General features: G+C 58.6%; 1 protein-coding gene across 3 annotated transcripts in view; it reads right to left on the bottom strand.

The window, feature by feature from the left end:
- Nucleotides 1–5,064: 5,064 nt before the first annotated feature.
- The window catches only part of TBC1D10A (TBC1 domain family member 10A), a 52,504-nt gene continuing 36,874 nt past the window's right edge, over nucleotides 5,065–20,694 (bottom strand). For all 3 annotated transcript variants that reach the window (XM_077835049.1, XM_077835050.1, XM_077835048.1), the window contains exons 4-9: nucleotides 19,979–20,085; nucleotides 18,313–18,427; nucleotides 16,159–16,224; nucleotides 13,968–14,157; nucleotides 8,371–8,525; nucleotides 5,065–7,075 (exon numbers count right to left, since the gene is read on the bottom strand). In XM_077835049.1, the coding sequence (XP_077691175.1) occupies nucleotides 6,698–7,075; nucleotides 8,371–8,525; nucleotides 13,968–14,157; nucleotides 16,159–16,224; nucleotides 18,313–18,427; nucleotides 19,979–20,085 (1,011 nt within the window). In that variant the 3' untranslated portion in view covers nucleotides 5,065–6,697. The remainder of the gene's footprint in view (nucleotides 7,076–8,370; nucleotides 8,526–13,967; nucleotides 14,158–16,158; nucleotides 16,225–18,312; nucleotides 18,428–19,978; nucleotides 20,086–20,694) is intronic.

Raw genomic sequence — 20,694 nt, 5'->3', positions numbered from 1 at the left:
GCCGCGGAGCGTTCACCCCCCGCGTCCCCCCTCCCCGGCTCCCGCGCCAGGGAGCGTTCACCCCGCGTCCCCCCTGCCCGGCTCCCGCGCCGCGGAGCGTTCACCCCGCGTCCCCCCTGCCCGGCTCCCACGCCGCGGAGCGTTCACCCCCCGAGTCCCCCTCCCCGACTCCCGCGCCGCGGAGCGTTCACCCCGCGTCCCCCCTCCCCGGCTTCCACGCCGCGGAGCGTTCACCCCCCCGAGTCCCCCTCCCCGACTCCCGCGCCGCGGAGCGTTCACCCCCCGAGTCCCCCTCCCCGACTCCCGCGCCGCGGAGCGTTCACCCCCCGAGTCCCCCTCCCCGACTCCCGCGCCGCGGAGCGTTCACCCCGCGTCCCCCCTGCCCGGCTCCTGCGCCGCGGAGCGTTCACCCCCCCGCACCCCCTCCCCGGCTCCCGCGCCAGGGAGCGTTCACCCCCCCGCACCTCCTCCCCGGCTCCCGCGCCGCAGAGCGTTCACCCCGCGTCCCCCCTGCCCGGCTCCCGCGCCGCGGAGCGTTCACCCCTCTGCACCCCCTCCCCGGCTCCCGCGCCGCAGAGCGTTCACCCCGCGTCCCCCCTGCCCGGCTCCCATGCCGCGGAGCGTTCACCCCACGTCCCCCCTCCCCGGCTCCCGCGCCGCGGAGCGTTCACCCCCCCGCACCCCCTCCCCGGCTCCCGCGCCAGGGAGCGTTCACCCCCTCGCACCCCCTCCCCGGCTCCCGCGCCGCAGAGCGTTCACCCCCCGAGTCCCCCTCCCCGACTCCCGCGCCGCGGAGCGTTCACCCCGCGTCCCCCCTGCCCGGCTCCTGCGCCGCGGAGCGTTCACCCCCCCGCACCCCCTCCCCGGCTCCCGCGCCGCAGAGCGTTCACCCCCCCGCACCCCCTCCCCGGCTCCCGCGCCAGGGAGCGTTCACCCCCCCGCACCCCCTCCCCGGCTCCCGCGCCGCGGAGCGTTCACCCCGAGTCCCCCCTGCCCGGCTCCTGCGCCGCGGAGCGTTCACCCCACGTCCCCCTCCCCGACTCCCGCGCCGCGGAGCGTTCACCCCGCGTCCCCCCTGCCCGGCTCCCGCGCCGCGGAGCGTTCACCCCCCTGCACCCCCTCCCCGGCTCCCGCGCCGCAGAGCGTTCACCCCGCGTCCCCCCTGCCCGGCTCCCACGCCGTGGAGCGTTCACCCCACGTCCCCCCTCCCCGGCTCCCGCGCCGCGGAGCGTTCACCCCCCCGCACCCCCTCCCCGGCTCCCGCGCCAGGGAGCGTTCACCCCCCCCGCACCCCCTCCCCGGCTCCCGCGCCGCAGAGCGTTCACCCCCCGAGTCCCCCTCCCCGACTCCCACGCCGCAGAGCGTTCACCCCCCGAGCCCCCCTCCCCGGCTCCCGCGCCGCAGAGCGTTCACCCCCCGAGCCCCCCTCCCCGACTCCCGCGCCGCGGAGCGTTCACCCCGCGTCCCCCCTGCCCGGCTCCCGCGCCGCGGAGCGTTCAACCCCCGCACCCCCTCCCCGGCTCCCGCGCCAGGGAGCGTTCACCCCGCGTCCCCCCTGCCCGGCTCCCGCGCCGCGGAGCGTTCACCCCCCGCGTCCCCCCTCCCCGGCTCCCGCGCCAGGGAGCGTTCACCCCGCGTCCCCCCTACCCGGCTCCCGCGCCGCGGAGCGTTCACCCCGCGTCCCCCCTGCCCGGCTCCCACGCCGCGGAGCGTTCACCCCCCGAGTCCCCCTCCCCGACTCCCGCGCCGCGGAGCGTTCACCCCGCGTCCCCCCTCCCCGGCTTCCACGCCGCGGAGCGTTCACCCCCCGAGTCCCCCTCCCCGACTCCCGCGCCGCGGAGCGTTCACCCCCCGAGTCCCCCTCCCCGACTCCCGCGCCGCGGAGCGTTCACCCCCCGAGTCCCCCTCCCCGACTCCCGCGCCGCGGAGCGTTCACCCCGCGTCCCCCCTCCCCGGCTTCCACGCCGCGGAGCGTTCACCCCCCGAGTCCCCCTCCCCGACTCCCGCGCCGCGGAGCGTTCACCCCGCGCCCCCCCACCGGCTCCCACGCCGCAGAGCATTGATCCTTCCCCGCCTTCCCGGCTCCCACGCCGCAGAGCGTTCACTCCACGCCCCCCCACCGGCTCCCACACCGCAGAGTGTTCACCCCCCCATCCTCTTTCCCGGCTCCGATGCCAAGGAGAGTTCACCCTGCGTCCCCCCTCCCCGGCTCCCGCGCGGCAGAGCGTTTACCCTGCGTCCCTCTTCCCTATTCTCATTCCCTATTTCCCACCTCCTCCTTCTTAGTAGGTCCAAATACACCTGCCATGCACGCCCACAGTCTCACCCCTTACAACTTAGGGTCACGTTCAATTTTGGATCTGGGGTCTTTGTCCCACCTCTTTTGTACCCCATGGGAGGGGTAAGGAGTGAGGTGGTGCTGCGGTCAGGGATTGGCATTTCTTGGTAAAACCCCCACCTCTTCAGGCCTTTTTACTGGAGAATAATGTTCCACAAAGACAACAACCCCAGGCTGGCCTCACGCCACCAGGGAGGTTGAACATCAGAACAGGATACCTCTGAAAACACTTAGCTCTCCTAGAAATAAAGATTGGAAAACAGAACTTTTTCCATTTTACATGAATCTACATCTCGTACCAACACTGGGAAAGGTCCACTAAGGCTACACGGTGATGAGAGAACCCAGAAGGCCAAGTGTCTCTGCAGTTTTTGTAGAACAGGACAGTACCCATGGAGATGTTCTACAGACCAGCAAAACTCATGATGTCAAGACAACGTTGATCGAAGGGGGAGCCAGGCCTGCCATTGCTGAGCCAGGAGAACAAGTTTGTTGCAGTAAATTCACCACGCACAGCTGTCTTCAACCAAAGCTATGTTGTGTGTTGGAAAAGCCTGGGAATAAGCCATCATTAGAAACCTCATGAGAGGGGACAGATCTTTTCCTGTGTAAAGGGACTTGTGGAACCAAACCCAAAGGAGGAGGAGCACTGTGTTGAGGGGATCAAAGATACTCTACCAGAAGCAAGTACGTCTTGCTCACAGCAGGTCAGGAATTCCCCCCTCAAATAGCTGCAAGCCTGTGTCTGGAAATAAAGGAGCACAGAGCTACAGGCTGCCCACCGAAGCCAAGTTATCCCTTACCCTCTATCAGATGAAGGTGGAAAGTGTGGTTGAAGTACTTCATTAAATGTAAGGAGCAGGAGTTGGAGGAAAAGAGGGACTGTATTCACACAGTACAGAACTAATATTGTTGAATTGCTCATAAGCTGCTCCCTTGAGGCAGCCAGCCCTGCCTGGAGTATTGCTGTGTAGGAACGCCACCTCCCGTAACAGAGCTGGATATGTAGAAGCACCAGCTTCTGCCCTCCTGACCCAGGAGAGGGGTCTCCCCAACTGTCCTGTTGGCTTTTTCACTTCTGCTGTAGGTTCACTCCCACCCTGTGGTTCAGTTCTCAGTGGGGTGCAGCTTGCGAGTTGTTCCCTAGGGATATGCTGGAAAACACCCATGGTGGCTCTGTCTGGGTCTCTGAGCCTGGCTCCTATACCGATCGGTGCATACGGTCATAGCCCCGGCCTCACTGTGGCACGCTGGCCAGCACCCAGGTAAGGGCTTTAGCCTAGCGTCACGCAGGGCAAAGCTGTTCCCATCCAGGGCAGGAGCTGGTTTACAAAGTATCTGGGCCCTGGCCCACGTTACAGTTTAGCCTCTTCGGTACCGGATCCCTGCCAACCCCTAGCCCAGGCCTGCCAGCCTCTAGCTCAGAAGCACAAGCGAGGCCCAGAAACCGCCCTCCCAGGAGCTTGTCTGCTGACTGAGCTCTGCAGCAGAAAAGCACATGCTCCTGGCCCCTGCACCCCCAGCCTCCCCAGCAGCCAGGCGGCAGGACCACGCTGCTTTTGCTGACACCTGGCTGGTGGCTGCTCCTGGGACTCCCCCGTGCCTCTCCCTGAGCAGCTGGGGGCCTAAGGGCCAGGAGCTACAGGCAGCACTAGATCCTGCTTGCAGAGGCAGTGATGGGGAGGCCTGTAGTGACCAAAGCCCGTACTGCAGCCACCAGGATTTAAGAAGCCTTCAGAAAGCACTTGGTGAACCAGCTGGTTGAAGAGCCCAGCGCAGCTGGATTTGCAGCACACACTCCAGAGGCAAGCTGCCTACTCTGCCTGGGACAGGCTGGTTAGAACTGCCCTGCTGAGGAGGAAGGATGGCCGAGTGGTTAGGGCACTAGCCTGGACCTTGGGTACCAGTTCCTGTTCTACCAAAGCCTCCATGCTTTGCTGGGGGCCCTGGCTGAATCAGTCTCTGCACCATGGCCCAGCTGTATCAGCAAGCCAGCAGTGACCAGCCTCGCTGGGGAAAGGACAGAGGGAGAGTGATGTCTAGAGTAACGAGGAAAATAATCAGACCTCCCCCCAATTTTTCAAGCCTTCAGTCAAAGAGCAGCAAGGAAGGGACACAAAGCTCCGACCGACCCTGTTCCTAGATCAGCCCCCTCCCACCGTGTCTGAAAGATGCGGGAATTGCCCTTGAAGTGATGGCGCCCCAGCATGGCTCCGACCCACTACCCTTCTGGCCCTGGCTGCTCTCCCGTAACATTGTGCCTGCCTTGCACAGCCCCAGAGGCAGCCACATTCAAGTGGGATGTGAAGCTTTAACAAATGGAAGATGATGGGGACAAGGGACCTCCAGGGCAGTCAGTTGGTCTGGAGCATTTGAAACACAAGGTCCAACCATGGAGCAGCCATGGAACAGCTGGGGAGTCCTGGCTAGGCCCACGTCCCTGCAGGGCTCTGACACTCCCTGGTTGAACAATTAACTAGTGTATAAGTACCCAAGACTTGCAACAAGGAAGGGCTTCATGCAGAGAAGTCATGGCCAATTGTTTAGGCTCTTACAAAGCTGAAGTGAAAGCAGTCGCTGGGTCAGGTGAATTAATACCCCTGGCTGCCAAGGCAGGGGCTAGACTGCACCCTGGGTTCCTCACTCGAAGGAGAGGGAGAACCCCACTCCCAGCAGCACACGCCTTCTTTACACAATTTGCTTTATTGATTCTCTGTACAAAAACATTGCAACTTCATTCACGGATTTATTTTTCACAGTCTCACCCACACAGGCACGGTGTCCAGCATAGTTGAGGTGGGCAAGGAGAAGCCTCTCCAGTCAGATCCCTTCCACCCCCAGGAGGCAGTCTGCAGAAAGGCTAAGACTGAGTGAAGAAGTGCCCAGAGGATTCCTAAGAGACTCGCCCCGGACTCATTAATGCTGCGAGCTGGAAAAATAGACCCTCCTTCCCTTTCACCTTTGCTATCAATATCTAGGGCTCCCCAACTTCAGACCACCCTAGGCTGCACCAGAACCAGCTAACGCTGCACCCCTCAGTGTGGAAGTGCAACCTGCAGTAACTAATACAATATGCCAGAGACTTCCTGGATATGAGAGCTCTGCAGTCTGGGATCTGCAGGCTGCACCCCCATTGAGGAGGTAGTTGTTGCCCTTCCACATCTGGATTAACCCTTGAATACACTTGTTCTCTATCAGCATTTGGGGCTGAGCTGCCAGGCCTAGCACCAGCTTTAATCAGCACAGCACGTGCTCCAAGTGGCCTCATTTATCTTGCCATACAGCCACCTGCAGGTGACCTCAGGAAGGGCTGCCCCTGCAAACCCAAAGCAGCAGGCTCAAGTCAGTCCCCTGCAAGCAGGGCTTTCACCCAGGTCCTGAGCTAGCCCTGCCTCATGCAGACCTTGTCCCCAGCCCCTTGCATCCTGCCCAGGATTTGCAGGCACCCACGGGGCAGATCTGACCTTTCCCTATATAGTGGCAAGGCTCCTTTTGAACCATTATGCTACACAGACCAATAAATAGGCTCGCTGCAGTAGAGAAAGTCAGTAATAAATGCTCAGGTCATTTCCTCCCTAACAACCCCCCACCAGACACAGCAGGAGTTTGGAATCCACTGCGCTCAGGCCAGGAGAGCCACCACCCTTGGGCAATAGAGACCCTCCTGCAGCACAGGCTGGGGCAGGAGAGACCAGCTCAACTCTTCCTCTGCAGCTCAGGCAGAGTATGTGCAACAGCTGAGCCTGGGATGCTTCTCCTGGACACTGGGTACACACTGCTCCAGCCCACTCAGCGATGGAGGACTGGCCCAGCCAAGACAGCAGCTGGGATCCTTAGAGGGAACTTCAGCAGGGAGAGAAGCCACATGGACTGCTCTGCCCCAGGCTGGGAGATCAGTTCTGCCCCCTGCTCTGCCTGAGGTCAGTTCATCAGCTTATTTCAAACATCAGCCAGCCCCCACTGTAGCAGCCAGCCAGACGCCGGACCTTTCCTGGGAACGGGGCTTTGAGCCTCCCAATGGAAGGAAGAGACGCATTCAGCCCTCAGGCAGACGCAGGTTCACAGCCCTTTGCCTATGGGTCTGAATGGCCGCCCCAGGCACAGCCTGGCTCCCTTGGTCTCCGCTCTGCAAATCAGCTGCGGCCAAACAATAAATAAAAACTTTACTCCCACAGATAAGGCTCCTCCCCCGGCACCCAGAGTGGCAGGAGAGAGGCCCCCCAGACACACCCTGCTCCCCACTTTGGCTGCAACAGGGAATCAGTCCTGAGTCTAGGCCCAGCTGGCTGGCCCCTCAGGCGCAGAGGAGGCAACCCTGAGCGCTCAGCCACCGCGGAGCTGGAATGTGCTGCAACCTCATTACAAGTAGGTGTCCTCGCTCTCGCGGGAACTCAGGCTCTCCTTGGACTGGTGATGCGGGGAGGCCCCAGGCTCGAGGAAGGCCTGGGCTCCGTTCTCCTCAGGGATGGGGCCATTGGCCGGCTTGCCTTTCCCTTGATCTTGTTTCTTCTCCTTCTTGCGGATCTTCGGTGGGAGTGCCTGCCTGGGGGGCAGGATAATGGAGGGCGAAGGGTCCAGCGCCTTGAGGGAATGTGGCTCCGAGTTGCTGATGGCTTTGGCGCCATGTAGGCGTGGGGGAGACCTGCACTGCAGCTCCCCATGGGTCTCCTTCCACTTCTTCAGCTGGATCAAGTGCTCCCGCTCGATGTGCCGCTCTGTCACTGGCAGCTCTATGATCTGTGGGGACAGCACATGCTTGTCAGGCCCCTGCCCACCCAAACAGCACAGCCCAGGCCAGGCCAGGCCAGAACTGGGGGCTGCCAGCACAGCTGTCTTCCCAGGGAGCAGTCCCAGCCACATGGGAAACCCAAAAGAAACTCAGACCTTCCGACTGGATTGTCAGCCACCTGTGCTGTACAGTTTAAGAGACTTGGTCCCTGTGAGCTAACAGGCGATCAGTACATGAGCCTAAGAAAATGTGACCCCTCCTGGGCCCCCCAGTCTCCTCCCTATTCGTTGTGGGGTTTTCCTCCTAGGGACCAGCACAAGGGCACTGGAACAGGGGTGACCAGGGGGCCATGGCCCTCCCACTTTTTACTGGCCATAAGGGCAAGCGACAGGGGTGGGTGGGTGGGACGGGTCCTCTGGGAGAAGGGCGGCATGAGGGCAGGGGCACGGTTCGGGCACTGGTGGCCCCCGCACTTTTAGGGACCTTCTGCTGCTCCTGGATCAGCATCCACGTAGTTCATGGTTTCCCTGGAAGGCCTGCAGTACCCTGATGGAGACGACCTGCTTGTTACCCAAGCCTTCACCAGCAGAGGGCAGCACTGCACCGCACACATCTGCCTCACTCAGTGCCTGGGGGGGAAGCCCTTGGATTTGAACTTAGAAGCTTCTAAGTCTGGGGCTCCTGAAAGCCCTTCACAGCAGAGCCAAGGGACCCTCCCCCAGCCAGGGCTCTCCCACACTGAGCAGGCACCTGCTTCCAGCCCAGGGACCCTCCAGAAGGGGCTCTGTGGGAAGCTTATGATCTCGCCCCCAAAGCTACTTTCCCAGGGCTGGGGGATCTGAGCCAAGTGCACCGCAGGGAGTGTTTAGCTATTTACAGCTCCTCCTGGGAAATGCCGCAGAGCAGCGTGGGGCAGCAGCTTAGTCATGGTCCCCCAGGAACTGGTAGACCCCTCAAGCCAGGAGCTGCCCATCTGCCATGGCGGGATGTGGGCTGTTTGCCCCCATTAGGGAGCTCCCTCGCCTGCTGGAGCAGTAGACGGAGGGGAGAGCAGCAGCAAGGTGCACTGGGAGGGAGCAACCAGGGCCCCGCATCAATCCCTAGGCCTTCTCCACGCCCCAGCCCATGTCCATGTCCATTAGAGGGAACGTGAGTGCCGAGCCCCAGCCAGGCGGTGCTAGGCTTTGATCACTGGATGAAAGGTTCAGGCCATGCTGTGGGGGAGAGGGCTGGTGAGCTGCCAACTGTGGACATGCACGTGCCAGGGCAGCCTGGGATCCCACCCCGACAGACGTCTCCTCACCTCCTGCACCAGGAAGGCCTCTTGCATCATCTTGGGGTTCAGCGCCCTCAGCCTCTCCATGGTCTCGTATTGCCCCTGGCAGGACTTGAGCTTCTCGGAGGAGCCGAGCGTGTGTTTCAGCAGCACCAGGCCAACCCGGAACAGGATCTTCACCCCTGGAAGAGCAGAGCCACCAGCTGGTTAGTACCCACTCAGCCCCAGGGCTCGGCCACCCAGCAGCCAGAGGAAGGCTGCATACCAGCCTGCCCCACGCCAGCCATAGGGACTGGAAACGTTCTTTGCCCTGCTTTTCCCCATCGGTTTAAGGTATGTGACCTAAAACAGGGATCCCCACCCCCACATGGGCCAGCTGGGAGATGTAATAGACTCAATGGGCCGCAGCATAGCATGCTGGAATGTGATGCTCTGAAGATGACAGTGGGTGCAGTGGTGACAGTTTAGGGCAGTGACCCTCAGAGCTGCCCCCATGCTCTCCAATGGGCAGTTTGGGGTTAACAGCTGGCAGGAGGTTTCTCAGAGCCAGAGAGACAAAGGCTCAGACAGGAGGGGGATGATCCAATGACTGCTCCCCTCCCCAACCCACATACACCCACTAATTCCCAAACCTGAAGTTTACCTGGCCTGCTGCCCCATCTGCCACAAGGGCAACGTGTGGGCCCCTTAGTCCCAAACCAATGTCTTGCTTGTGATCAGACACCAGTCTGGTCCCAGCTGGAGACAAGGAATTACCAGCACCTGCTTCATGGCACAATCCCCTGAGAGCAGGCTGCAAGGCACGGGATCAGCACTGTCCTTCCAGTGGCTCCCCTGCCCTGTGCTACATTAGCCAAGTATCAACCAGATTACTTGGCAGCCTGGAGCCCAGTGCCCGACATCTTCCCTGCCAGTGCTGCCAGGAATAGTCTCTTCTCAGCACCTTGATCTGCAGAGGTGCGAGAGACGAGCACCCCTGGGGCCCAGCTGAGGTTACACTGGAGCTGCCCCCAAACTTGGCTCCAGCTTGAAGCAGCCACCCAGTGGTGTGCTTTGAAAGGCTGTTCCTCGCAAAGCTGGCTCCTCGGCTACCTCCTCCCCACCTGCCAGCGCCCTCCTCCTGGTAACTCCTTTGGGCACAGTCTGAAGCTAGCCTGCACAGAGACCCCAGCGGAGATCAAGGCCCCACAGCGCTGAGCATGAGACATGGCCAGAGGCAATCTCCGCCCTGGAGAACTAATGATCTGAACAGGGGAGGCAGGCAGGCAGAGGACCCAGGGGAACCAGAGACAGTGAGGGGAACTGACTTGCCCAAGGTCACAGCAGGGCAGGAGCAGAAACCACCTTGCAGAGGAGAGGGCAGGAGCAGAACCACCAGTGTTCTATCCACTGCACCATACTGTCCCCAAGACACCCCCACCCCCTACTGAAACACACGGCCAGAACACTCAGCCTGCCTGGGGAGCAAGGCCAAATCATGCCCTGGTAACTCTCATGGCAAACTCAGGGCTGGGTAACCACAGCTCAGACTGACCCCATCCTTTGCTTCTACCACAGCTCAGACACAGCCTCTGTGCTGGGGACAACCTTTCAGATCCATCCATCCCAAGCTGTACCCAGCCACCCCCCAGCCAGCATGGCCCCCCACCTCCCTCCCAACCCTAGGCCACAATCTGGTCTTGCTGAACACCCCTTCCAGAAATGAGCAGGCAAGCTGCAGCACCTCTGCCCAGCTTTCACCACTCAGAGACAGAAAGCACCAGCAGGTGCTAAGAGCTGGGTTTTTTCCTGGGCTCAGACTCAGAACGCTCCTGCAGCGCCAATGCCCTTGAACAGGGGCAGCCCTGGCCCTTTCCCTGGCAATAAGGCAGGTTTTTAGGTACCCAGTGAGGATACTGAACCAGCACGACTCATCCAGGGCTGGAGCAGATCTGCCATCACAGGCGATGTTTGCCAGCCAGACTGGACATGTCGTTACGACTCAGCTCAGGTGTGAATGCCCCACCCTCCTGTCCTAACAGGAGTCTCTCCACTGATGTCTCCCCGACGCAGGTGAAGGAGGGTCGGGGGCCCCCCAAGCCTAGCCCAGGGGCACAGCTTAGCAGCAGCGTGGAGACAAAGGCGGCATATTCAGAGCCCTCTGGAGATGGGTGACTAGCTGGAGACCCCGGCAAAGGGAGGGAGACGGAGACTTAGAATCATAGAATATCAGGGTTGGAAGGGACCTCAGGAGGTCATCTAGTCCAAACCCCTGCTCAAAGCAGGGCCAATCCCCAACTAAATCAGGGACCTCAAATTCAAATCTCCACGAGGCCCACATGAGGACTAGTACACATTGGCTGAGGGCCGCATCACTGACACCTTTTCATATGAAAATATGAAAGCCTCCCCCCTCTGCCCCCATCCCCACTCCACTCCTTTCATGAGGCTCCACTTCTGCCCCCCCTCTTCCCACCCCTATTCCAACCCCTTCCCCAAAGTCCCCACCCCTGCCCCTTCTCCTCCTCCCCGTCCCTCCTGGAAAGCGCTAAGCACCACGAAACAGCTGGAGGTAGGCAGAGGAGCGGGGACCGGGGAGGGAGAGACAGCTTGGCGGCCACAGGAAATAACTGCATGCAGCCCACAGGCCACGTGTTTGAGACCCCTGAACTAAATCATCCCAGGCAAGGCTTTATCAAGCCAGGCTTTAAAAACCTCTAAGGATGGAGATTCCACCACCTTCCTTCGTAATCCATTCCAGTGCTTCACCACCCTCCTAGTGAAATAGTGTTTCCTAATATCCAACCTAGACCTCCCACACCGCAACTTGAGATCATTGCTCCTTGTTCTTCATCTGCCACCACTGAGAACAGTCTAGATCCATTCTCTTTGGAACCCCCCCTTCAGGTAGTTGAAGGCTGCTATCAAATCCCCCCTCACTCTTCTCTTCTGCAGACTAAATAACCCCAGTTCCCTCAGCCTCTCCTTGTAAGTCATGTGCCCCAGCCCCCTAATCATTTTCATTGCCTTCCACTGGACTCTCTCCAATTTGTCTACATCCTTTCTGTAGTGGGGGGACTAAAACTGGCCGCAGTACTCCAGGTGTGGCCTCACCAATGCCAAACAGAGGGGAATAATCACTTCCCTTGATCTGCTGGCAATGCTTCTACTAATACAGCCCAATAGGCCATTGGCCTTCATGGCAACAAGGGCACACTGCTGATTCATATCCATCTGTGTGTCCACTGTAATCCCCAGGTCCTTTTCTGAAGAACTGCTGCTTAGCCAGTCGGTCCCCAGCCTGTACCAGTGCATGGGATTCTTCCGTCCTAAGGACAGTACTTTACACTTGTCCTTGTTGAACCTCAGATTTCTTATGACCCAATCCTCCAATTTGTCTAGGTCATTCTGGACCCTATCCCTACGCCTCCAGCGTATCTACCTCTCCACCCAGCTCAGTGTCATCCGCAAACTTGCTGAGGGTACAATTAATCCCATCATCCAGATCATTGATAAAGATGTTGAACAAAACCAGCCTTATAGTCCATTCATCCAATCCAGACTTTTTTAACTTGCTGGCAAGAATACTGTGGGAGACCTGATCAAAAGCTTTGCTAAAGTCAAGATATATCACATCCACCGCTTTCCCCATATCCACAGAACCAGTTATCTCGTCATAGAAGGCAATCAGGTTGGTCAGGCATGACTTGCCCTTGGTGAATTCATGTTGACTGTTCCTGACCACCTTCCTCTCCTCCAATTACTTCAAAATGGATTCCTTGAGGACCTGCTCCATGATTTTGCCAGGGATTGAAGTGAGGCTGACCGGTCTGTAGTTCCCCAGGTTCTCTTTCTTCCCTTTTTAAAATATGGGCAATATATTTGCCTTTTTCCAATTGACTGGGACCTCCCCAAATCACCACGAATTTTCAAAGATAATGGCCAGTGGCTCTGCAATCACATCAGCCAACTCCCCCAGCACCTTCGGATGCATTAGATTCGGCCCCATGGACTTGTGCACGTCCAACTTTTCTAAATAGTCCTTAACCTGTTCTTTCAGCACAGAGGGCTGCTCACCTACTCCCCATGCTGTGCTGCCCCAGTGCAGTAGTCTGGGAGCTGACCTTGTCTGTGAAGACCGAGGCAAAAAAGGCACTGAGTACTTCAGCTTTTTCCACATCTGTCACTAGGTTGCCTCCTGCATTCAATAAGGGGCCCACACTTTCCCTGACCACCTTCTTGCTGCTAACATACCTGTAGGAACCCTTCTTGTTACCCTTCACACCCCTTGCTAGCTGCAACTCCAGTTGTGCCTTGGCCTTCCTGGTTACATCCCTGCACGCTCGAGCAATATTTTTATACTCCTCCCTCATCATCTGTCCAAATTTCCACTTCATCTAAGCTTCCTTTTTGAGTTTAAGCTCACCGAAGATTTCACTGTTAAGCTAAGCTGGTCGCCTGCCATATTTGCTATTCTTTCTGGACTTCGGGATGGTTTGTTCCTGCGCACTTGAGGCTGCCTACAAAATTCTCAAGCTTCAGCTCCAAGTGAAGATGGGGCAGTGTGGAGAGCACAGTGAACCTGGTGCAGGGAGCCAGGCTGCCAGCAGGGGGCAGGAAAAAGTGGAGCGAGTTTGGACTTGCATCATTGCCCAGTGCAAACACTTGAGGGACGTCGTAGCAATCCTGGGATTGGTCCCAGTCAGACCCTGGCCATGATGGACGCTCAGCTCAGCCTCCCTGGCTCACGGGCTGGCTCAGCTGGAGCCCTTTGAGGGCGAGGGGCCCTGCGTCTCCTACCCAGCGGCTAGACTCCAGGTCCTTGCTTCCGGAGAGTCGGCTCTCCAGAGCTGCCCACAGGCACCATAGCCGGGGGATGCAGCCAGAACAAGACGGAATTTCCAAGCAGCCTCGACAGGGAACAGAGACGCTGATGAGCCAGCCCCGGCAGGGATGAGTTCATGAGGGGGCTCAGCCAGGCCACAGTACCAGCTCCAGGGGTCTGAGAACCCCTCCACTCCCCAGTGCTCAGGGTGATAGCGGACGAAGTACGGGGAAGGAAAGAGCCCAGCCCTTTGGAACAAAGGTCCTCAGTGTCATGGGGACAGGAAAGGGCCTGGGCTGCTGACAGATGGAGTATGTGGGATCTTGCTCCTGCCCCGGCCCTGTTCAGCACAGGGAGACACCCAGCACTAGTGATCTGTATCCCCATGTTAAACGGCCAATCCTGTTTGTTCCCAAGGCGCACAGCAGCTCCTGCCCTTCCAGGAGTGAGCCCAAAGAGCAGCTGGGGCTCAGCTGAACCTGCCAGAAAGCAGCTCCCACTGCACTGTCACTTGCCAGCAGAGGCCAGTTGAGCAGGAGCGTTGGTTTGATCACTTCCACTTCTGCAGCCAAAGATTGAGAACTTTGTGACAGATGGGGAAACTGAGGCACAGAGAGGCAGCCAGTGGCAAAGGCAGGTATAAAACCAGGCCCCATGGGTTAGAATGCTACACTACGGCCATGAGAACATGGCTCCCCTCAGTGCAGACAGCTGAACTGGCGGCCAGGCTTGCAAGACCCCCAGATGCCCGTAAGCTGGGTCCCAGACTGGAATGCTCTGCCCCAGGAGCACAGAGCAGCCCAGGAGACCCATGCGCTACCTTCACAGAAGAACATGTCCCAGACACGCAGCACGGAGCTCCACGGTAGGGTCCTGGAGAAGGCACACATGAACCACTCCGTCATGTACAGGATGGGATCGATTTTCTGCTTGCTCAAGTGCTTGTAAGCCACAGGTGCGAACCTGTGCAGCAGTGAGAAGAGGATCTCCCCATCCAGCTGAATGGCCTCCTGTAAGGAGAGCGACAGGTTACGGGAAGGGAGAGGCGCTGCTGGGGAGGACCAGGGATGGGCCATCCCTCCAAACGGTGCCCACCTGCCATCCACACACTTATGGCCACCAAAACACAGCCAAAAAGCTGCCGTCTGCCAGCGGCCGCCCAACAGGAGAGGCAGGGCCGACTGCACCAGCTCCCAGCTGGCCACAGTGGTGCTACCATGCTCCAAGTTACTAGGCTTTACATTTCTCACTCTCTCCAGCTGGGACCCTGACAGGCTGCTGAGGCAGAGACTGGGTATTTGGGGCTGACCCAGGTGCCAAGAGGAAGGTGTCAACAGCTGTGAAGCTAGCCACCAGGTGCCACCAGCAGCAGCAGAGAAGTAAGGTGCTAAGTCTGCTGGGAAAAGTTATACTGACAAAGTTTCTTCCTGTCCCCTCAGTATTAAACAGTAACTAGTTAAAAATAATTTTTGCTTATAACAATTCAATAAAAATGTATTTTAGTCTTAATTTAAAAGCGGTGAGAAAAGAAATTCAGTTTAAACAAGGTTATAAGTTTAGCATGTAAAATAGTGTTAAATATAAAAATGTGTTTTAATTTAGAAGGGAAGGTGGTCACACTCAGAGGCTTGCTGTGTGAAAGGGGCTGCCAAGACAGTGTTAGAGAACCACTGGTCTAGGTTTTCATGTGCCCCACCAGTGCAGTCTCCAAGTGTGCCCCACAGCTGGGTCAGCATCACCCCCATTGTACAGGAGGAAACGGAGGCGGGGGGGGGGGGGGGGCAGTGACTTGCTAAGGTCAGCAGGCATCTGGCAGAGCCAGGAATTGGACCCAGAGCCACAGAATCCCAGTCCATGGCCATCTTTCCTCTCCGCAGCTGCTGGAGCTCGGTCTCCAGGGCTGCCCAGCCAGAGGCATGTCCTACCAGTGCAGAAACACACTGGTAAACCCCAGTCCCCCTGAGACTCTCCTCCCCGGCCTTGGAGTGACACACTCCCGATGCATTATGGGAACCCACTGCCCTCCTGGTGGAAGCAGATACTGCAGAATGGGAAGGGGGAGGGGAGAAGTGGTTTGGACTCCAGCAGAGAAGCCAGTCCTCGCTAGGAGGGTCTGGTGCAAGCCCATCGCCCTGCTCACGGTGGCAATGCAGTCTAAGTGAGGTGCTCAGGGCCGCGTGGGCCTGGAGGGGACTGGCAGGACTCCTGTTTGGGGAGGGGGAGAAACATAGCCTGTGAACAGAGCCTCTTGCTGTGTCAGATAAAGATCTCAGTATGTGAGAGTGGGATTCACGCTCCACTGCGGCTGCACACAGATCAGCTACTGCAAGCGCAAGGTCAGTGCATGGGACCCAGCTCCCCCCTCACCCCTGCATGAGCCACTCCCCAGTGTGGGGTCACTGCCCCGGGCTGGCCATTGTAAGCCACAGGCTGCTGATGGGCCATGGAAGGAAACCCAAAGCAACTCCCTATGGGCGCTCTAGACATCCCAGCCTAGCCACAGAGCTGCTTTGGGAAGGCTGGAGCATCCACCTGCCTCTCTGATCCATCCAAGACAGGCCATTGCTGGACTAACCCGACATGTAGCTCAGTAGCACCCGATGTGCCCATGAGGTCAGGAACCCACTGGGCCAGGCGCAGAACAGCCTCTGTGCCCAAGGCAGGGCCAAGGAAACAGCATCCCCAGGGTACGGGGGAGGAACTGAAGCCCAGGGTCACACAGTCCTGCAGAGTGGAGCTGAACTCCTGTCTCCTAGCGCAGGGCCTAACCCTGTGGCCACCCTCCCTCTGGAGCAGGTGGCCCAACAGGGCCTTTGCTACAGACCCTCTGCAATCGACCCTCTCTGGGCTCTGCTCTGGTAAACCAGGTCTACCCAAGCCCCTGGTGACTATCACAGGCAGAGGAAGCCAACTGGCCTCCTGCTGCTGACCCAGGTGACTACCAGCTGCTTTCTGGGGGGCAGGCTCAAGGGTGTCAGAGGGACCCCTCCCTCCTGCCCACCCTCACTCACCAGCTTCTCACTGTAGTAGCCGGGGAGGTACTTCTCGCAGATCTGCACCAGGCACCAGAAGGCTTGCTGCAGGAGGAAACGGGCCATCAGTGCAGGACAGGGCAGAGCGCGCTGCAGCCCTCCTGGAGATGCCCTCCACGCACTCACTGCTGTCAGTGCAGCTCCCGGCCCCCCGCTTGTCAGCGCTGCTCCTCCCAACCCACGGGGCCCAGTAAGGGGAAACGCAGCCCTATGGGCACCCTGCTTCTGTGTAGCGATACTACTGTGCCTAAAAGCAGGGCCAGCCTGCGCCCAAAGGGCCTGCCCCCTTCCCTGTGGCCATGCAGCCAGCTCCGCCCCGTGGCACAAGTCACCCTGGGCCCTCGCCATCCCTCTCCCCAGCCTGCCCAGAGGCACCTCATTCCCGATTTTCAGAGGGCTGAGCACCCAGCTCCTACCCATCAGTGGGAGCCCAGGTTGAGCACACCAGAAAGCCAGGCTGGTTAGTGCTGGTGGTGGGGACACGTATCTGAGATCGGAAGGGCTCAGGGGACGGAGCCCCGGAGAATTCAAGGCCATGCTGTAACGCAGCTGCGCTCCAGGAGAAGTTTATTAATCCCAGCTCTCTGCTAGAGCTAGTCACCAGCCATTCCCAGCGCCTCACAGAGGCCAGGCTCACTATCCCCATTCTGCAGATGGGGAAACAGGCAACAGGGAAGGGAAAGGACTTGCCCAAGGTCACCCAGCAGCAGAGCTAGGCATGGAACCCAGGTCTCCGAATCCCAGGCCAGCACATTAGCCATTATGTGCTGCCATAACCATATGGCAGCACACTGCCATAACCCAGAGCTGGGAGAGGAATCCGAGGCAGGGAGTCCTGCCAGTTACAATGTCTCGGGCGCTGGGAAGCCCCATCGCCCAGAAGGCGGACAAAGCTCCTGGCGTTCTCAGGATGGGGGAAGAGATGATAGAGCAGAAGCCAGAACCAACGTCAGTGGGATGCCTGCCTTAGTGTTTCCTGAGGCTGACTCCATATCCTCCAGGGCCCAGAACACTTCTGATACCGCTGGGGGGTGCGCCAGCCTAGTGCAAGGGGCAGTCGGCTGTGGGGAGGAAGTGGGGTGGGAGATCCTTTCTGGGGAGAAAGGAACAAGCGCTCCACGCCGCCTCCTTAGCTCAGCCTGAGCAGGCACCAGCCAGCTCTGTCACACATTGGAGAGAGGAGAGGTTCTGCAGCGAGTGCCCAGTGAGAGCTGCCGCTCGCTGGTGCCCCGGCTGGGTGGCTGCAGGCCAATCCAGACGTGAGCAAGGTTGTCTGCAGGGGCCAGACACGTCTCAGTTCTCAGCGGGCGGAAACTCAAACAAGGCAGCTGCAGCAGCTCCTCCACCATTATAAAAAGTTGGGGAGACCCAACAGCCCATCCCCCGTGGGCAGAGGGTCCTGCAGTCCCTGGCGAACAGCTCCTAGGCCACTCCCTAGGTGGCTACTCCACCCCTTGGGCTGAACACGAGGTTAACCCCCCATCGGGAGAGCTCCTTTCCCCTGCAACTCCTACTCCTAGGCACAACCAGCATCCCAGGGAAGGCCCTACTCACTGGGGTTTTGCTGCCACAGCCCCTTGCCCTGCCTCTCCTCCTTGCGGGTGGGGGGAGGGGAGTGTCAGCCCTGCAGTCTCCAAACAGTTGAGAGTCCTTGGTCCCTTCCCAGCCCCCTCGCTGGAGGACAGGGAGCTTTCTGAGAGGACTAGAGATTCCCTCTCCTTAGCATGGGTCAGATCCCGCCAGAGCATTGCTACCTGCCATTACACCAGACAGCAGCCCAAACCAGCCCTCAGGCCAATCTGTGCAGGGAGCACGCAAAGGGGGTTGGTTCCGTCGTGCTAGAAGATGTCCTCTCCAGGATCTGAGATCACTGCAGGCAGGAGATCATGCCTAGGGCAGAAAGGAAACAGGGACCCCCTCCTCACTCCCTCACAGCTGCTCCACCCCCAGCCTCCTCAACCACCTCCAGGGAGTTAAGTGGGCTCTTTCCAGTGCAAGGGCCAACCCAGGTGGAAATACCGGGCAGGGTGACAGGGCAGGCTGACGGGCCGTGCTCTGTGGCAGAGTCCCCGGAGGGGCTGTGTGTGTCAGAGCCCTCCCCTGGCCCCGGCTGAGGCGGTGTGCAGTCACTACCTCTGCAGGCATGTGCATGAGCAGCACTGCTGCGACGGGAGCCTGGGCCTGGCAGTAGCCCTCCTCTGGCCGGTACAGCGTGTAGGCCTTCAGCACCCGGAACAAGTCTTGCTGCCTGCAGAGAAACAGCACCCACTGAGCAACGGGCAGCAGGGACACAGACAGGAGGCGCGTGGGGGTGGTGTCTGCTCTCCCACCTTTAGGCTCTGGAGCCCAGGAAGGGCACCTTGCCCCAGCATCTGTAGGTGGGCAATCTCACAGTGCCGGGAACAAAAAGATCTACTTAGCACCTCACCACTACAGCCCTAGGAGCCAGCGGCAAACACTGGTTGGTTGAAGTCCTGCATGAGGACACCTTCCAGTCCACAGCAGCAAATCAAGTAGATGCCGACCTCAGCACAAAATCATTTTTCTTTCAGTCGGACGCCAGGCACTAGTCTAGCAATTCCATGCTGCTGAGGACTGGAGTTCGCCCAGCCAGATGACTCCAGTCCATCTCTGCTCTGTTCCTGTACCAGGAGGGCAAGACACGGGCCGAATGCAGTCCAAGTCGGCTGTGGCACGGAGGGCCTTCCAGGCACAGCAGATCGCAGCCCAACAAGGCTTTGCACTGGGTTCTGCTCCACCACACTTCTCAGAACCCGCCTAAGCCCTGACACCTGCAACGCCCTGCACCAGACAGGCAGCTGGAGTGCAAGGACTGCTGCTTATGGCAGTCACCTCACCGGGACCTGGCATTTCCCCACCAAGATTAAACTCTTTGGCCAGGGCTCGCTCTTATGTACATAAACAGGGCCATGCAGGCACTACTGCAATGCACATAACCAGACTGAGGCTTTGATCTCATCAGCAACAACTCCACGGGGAGCTCTGGTGTCTTGTTCTCGCTGGGTGCGTACAAGGCAGATAGCTCCGTCATCCTCTCAGACCTGGAGCCCTTCAACAAGGTTAATCATGTTTCATCAAGGGGCTGACAACCAGCCTCCGACTCCCGCCCTCGCTGATCTGGCTGGAGATGCTGACTCAGCATCTGACTCACGCGGCTCTCCAGATGGGAGAAGGAGAACCTGCCTTGCCCTGGGAGCCTGGCACTAGTGTGATGGAGACCTGGGATGGAGCTACTCAGTCATGCTCTATTGGCCGACATGCCCAGGCCTGTAGTTCTCTGCACAGAGGGACACAGCTCAGGACATGCCTGGTTACCAGGTCACTGGGAGAGGCCTCTCCCATTGCTATGTACACATCTCCCTTTCACTCCACACTTCATGTGAATAGCAAGCTCGCCCTTCCTCTGTTTGATCACGTGTCCACATCCCTCCACCCCGTAGCGTCCCTCTTGCAAGGCCCTTCACCAGGCCCATCAGGGGCTTTAGCGTGACTTGCACAAAGACTGAATGCCAACATGGAGTCAGACAACCAGGACCAGGTGATGAACAGAGGGAGCCCGGCCCACAAACTCTGACCATGTCCATTACTGCTGGGTCTGAGCACAAGGGTGGGCTGGCTGCGGGAGAGGCAGATGCAACACTGGAGAAGGGAGTAAACAAGACTATGAGCTGATCTGCAGGTAACCTGGCTCAGCTGCGGTCACCCCAGAGCCTCGGCTACCAGGCCCTATGGATGCTGCAAACAACCAAGTCACATGCCAGAGAGTGGGAGCACTTACCCGTGTCCTCCCCGAGACACAAACATTTCGTGGAATGGGAACTGCCTGTGGAGATCCCGCTCAATCACATCCAGCCACTTGGGGTCCCCCAGCGAGAGATCCAGCTCCTAGGAAGGAGAGCGAGCACATGAGTAACCACAGTATGTGGGGGAGCTCACCACCCACTTGCCTCAAACATCACGTTCACCTCTCAACGAGGTCACAGATTGGCTTGGAAGGATGAAACTGATGAAAAACGTTTCCATGGATGACGATGAAATTTACAGCTAGGCAAGTAAGAAAAACACTGTTTGAGAACAGAGTAAAAACCCAGTGATTTCAACTTTTGAATGAGGCTTGTTACAAATGGACTCGCAACTGTATAGTACTAACAGGTGTGATCTGTTGATCAAGGGTATTTACTCTGTATATTTTGACATGTGATGTTGACAAATGTGTTTTAACTGGTTTATACAATTTAACTTCCTGAATCTCCGTGCCAGTCACTAAATAATGTCTAAGGCTCCCATAATTCCCTGCAACTGTGAAATTTAAAAATCAAACATTGAAAAAGATGCTCAAAACCAAACACCAATATCCATCAAAATCATACAGTGCTAAAAACTCAATCCTGCCAGCCCTAATCTTAGTGCAGCTACAACCCGCCAGCGTGCACCAGGACCCATGGTCAATGGCTCATCTCAGCACCAGCCACCAATACCACATTCCTTGGTGAC

The sequence above is a fragment of the Eretmochelys imbricata genome, chromosome 15, assembly GCF_965152235.1.
Source record: "Eretmochelys imbricata isolate rEreImb1 chromosome 15, rEreImb1.hap1, whole genome shotgun sequence".
NCBI classification, from domain to species: Eukaryota; Metazoa; Chordata; order Testudines; family Cheloniidae; genus Eretmochelys; species Eretmochelys imbricata.
The sequence above is the reverse complement of the archived record's forward strand: the minus strand, read 5'-3'. Positions and strand labels throughout refer to the sequence as shown.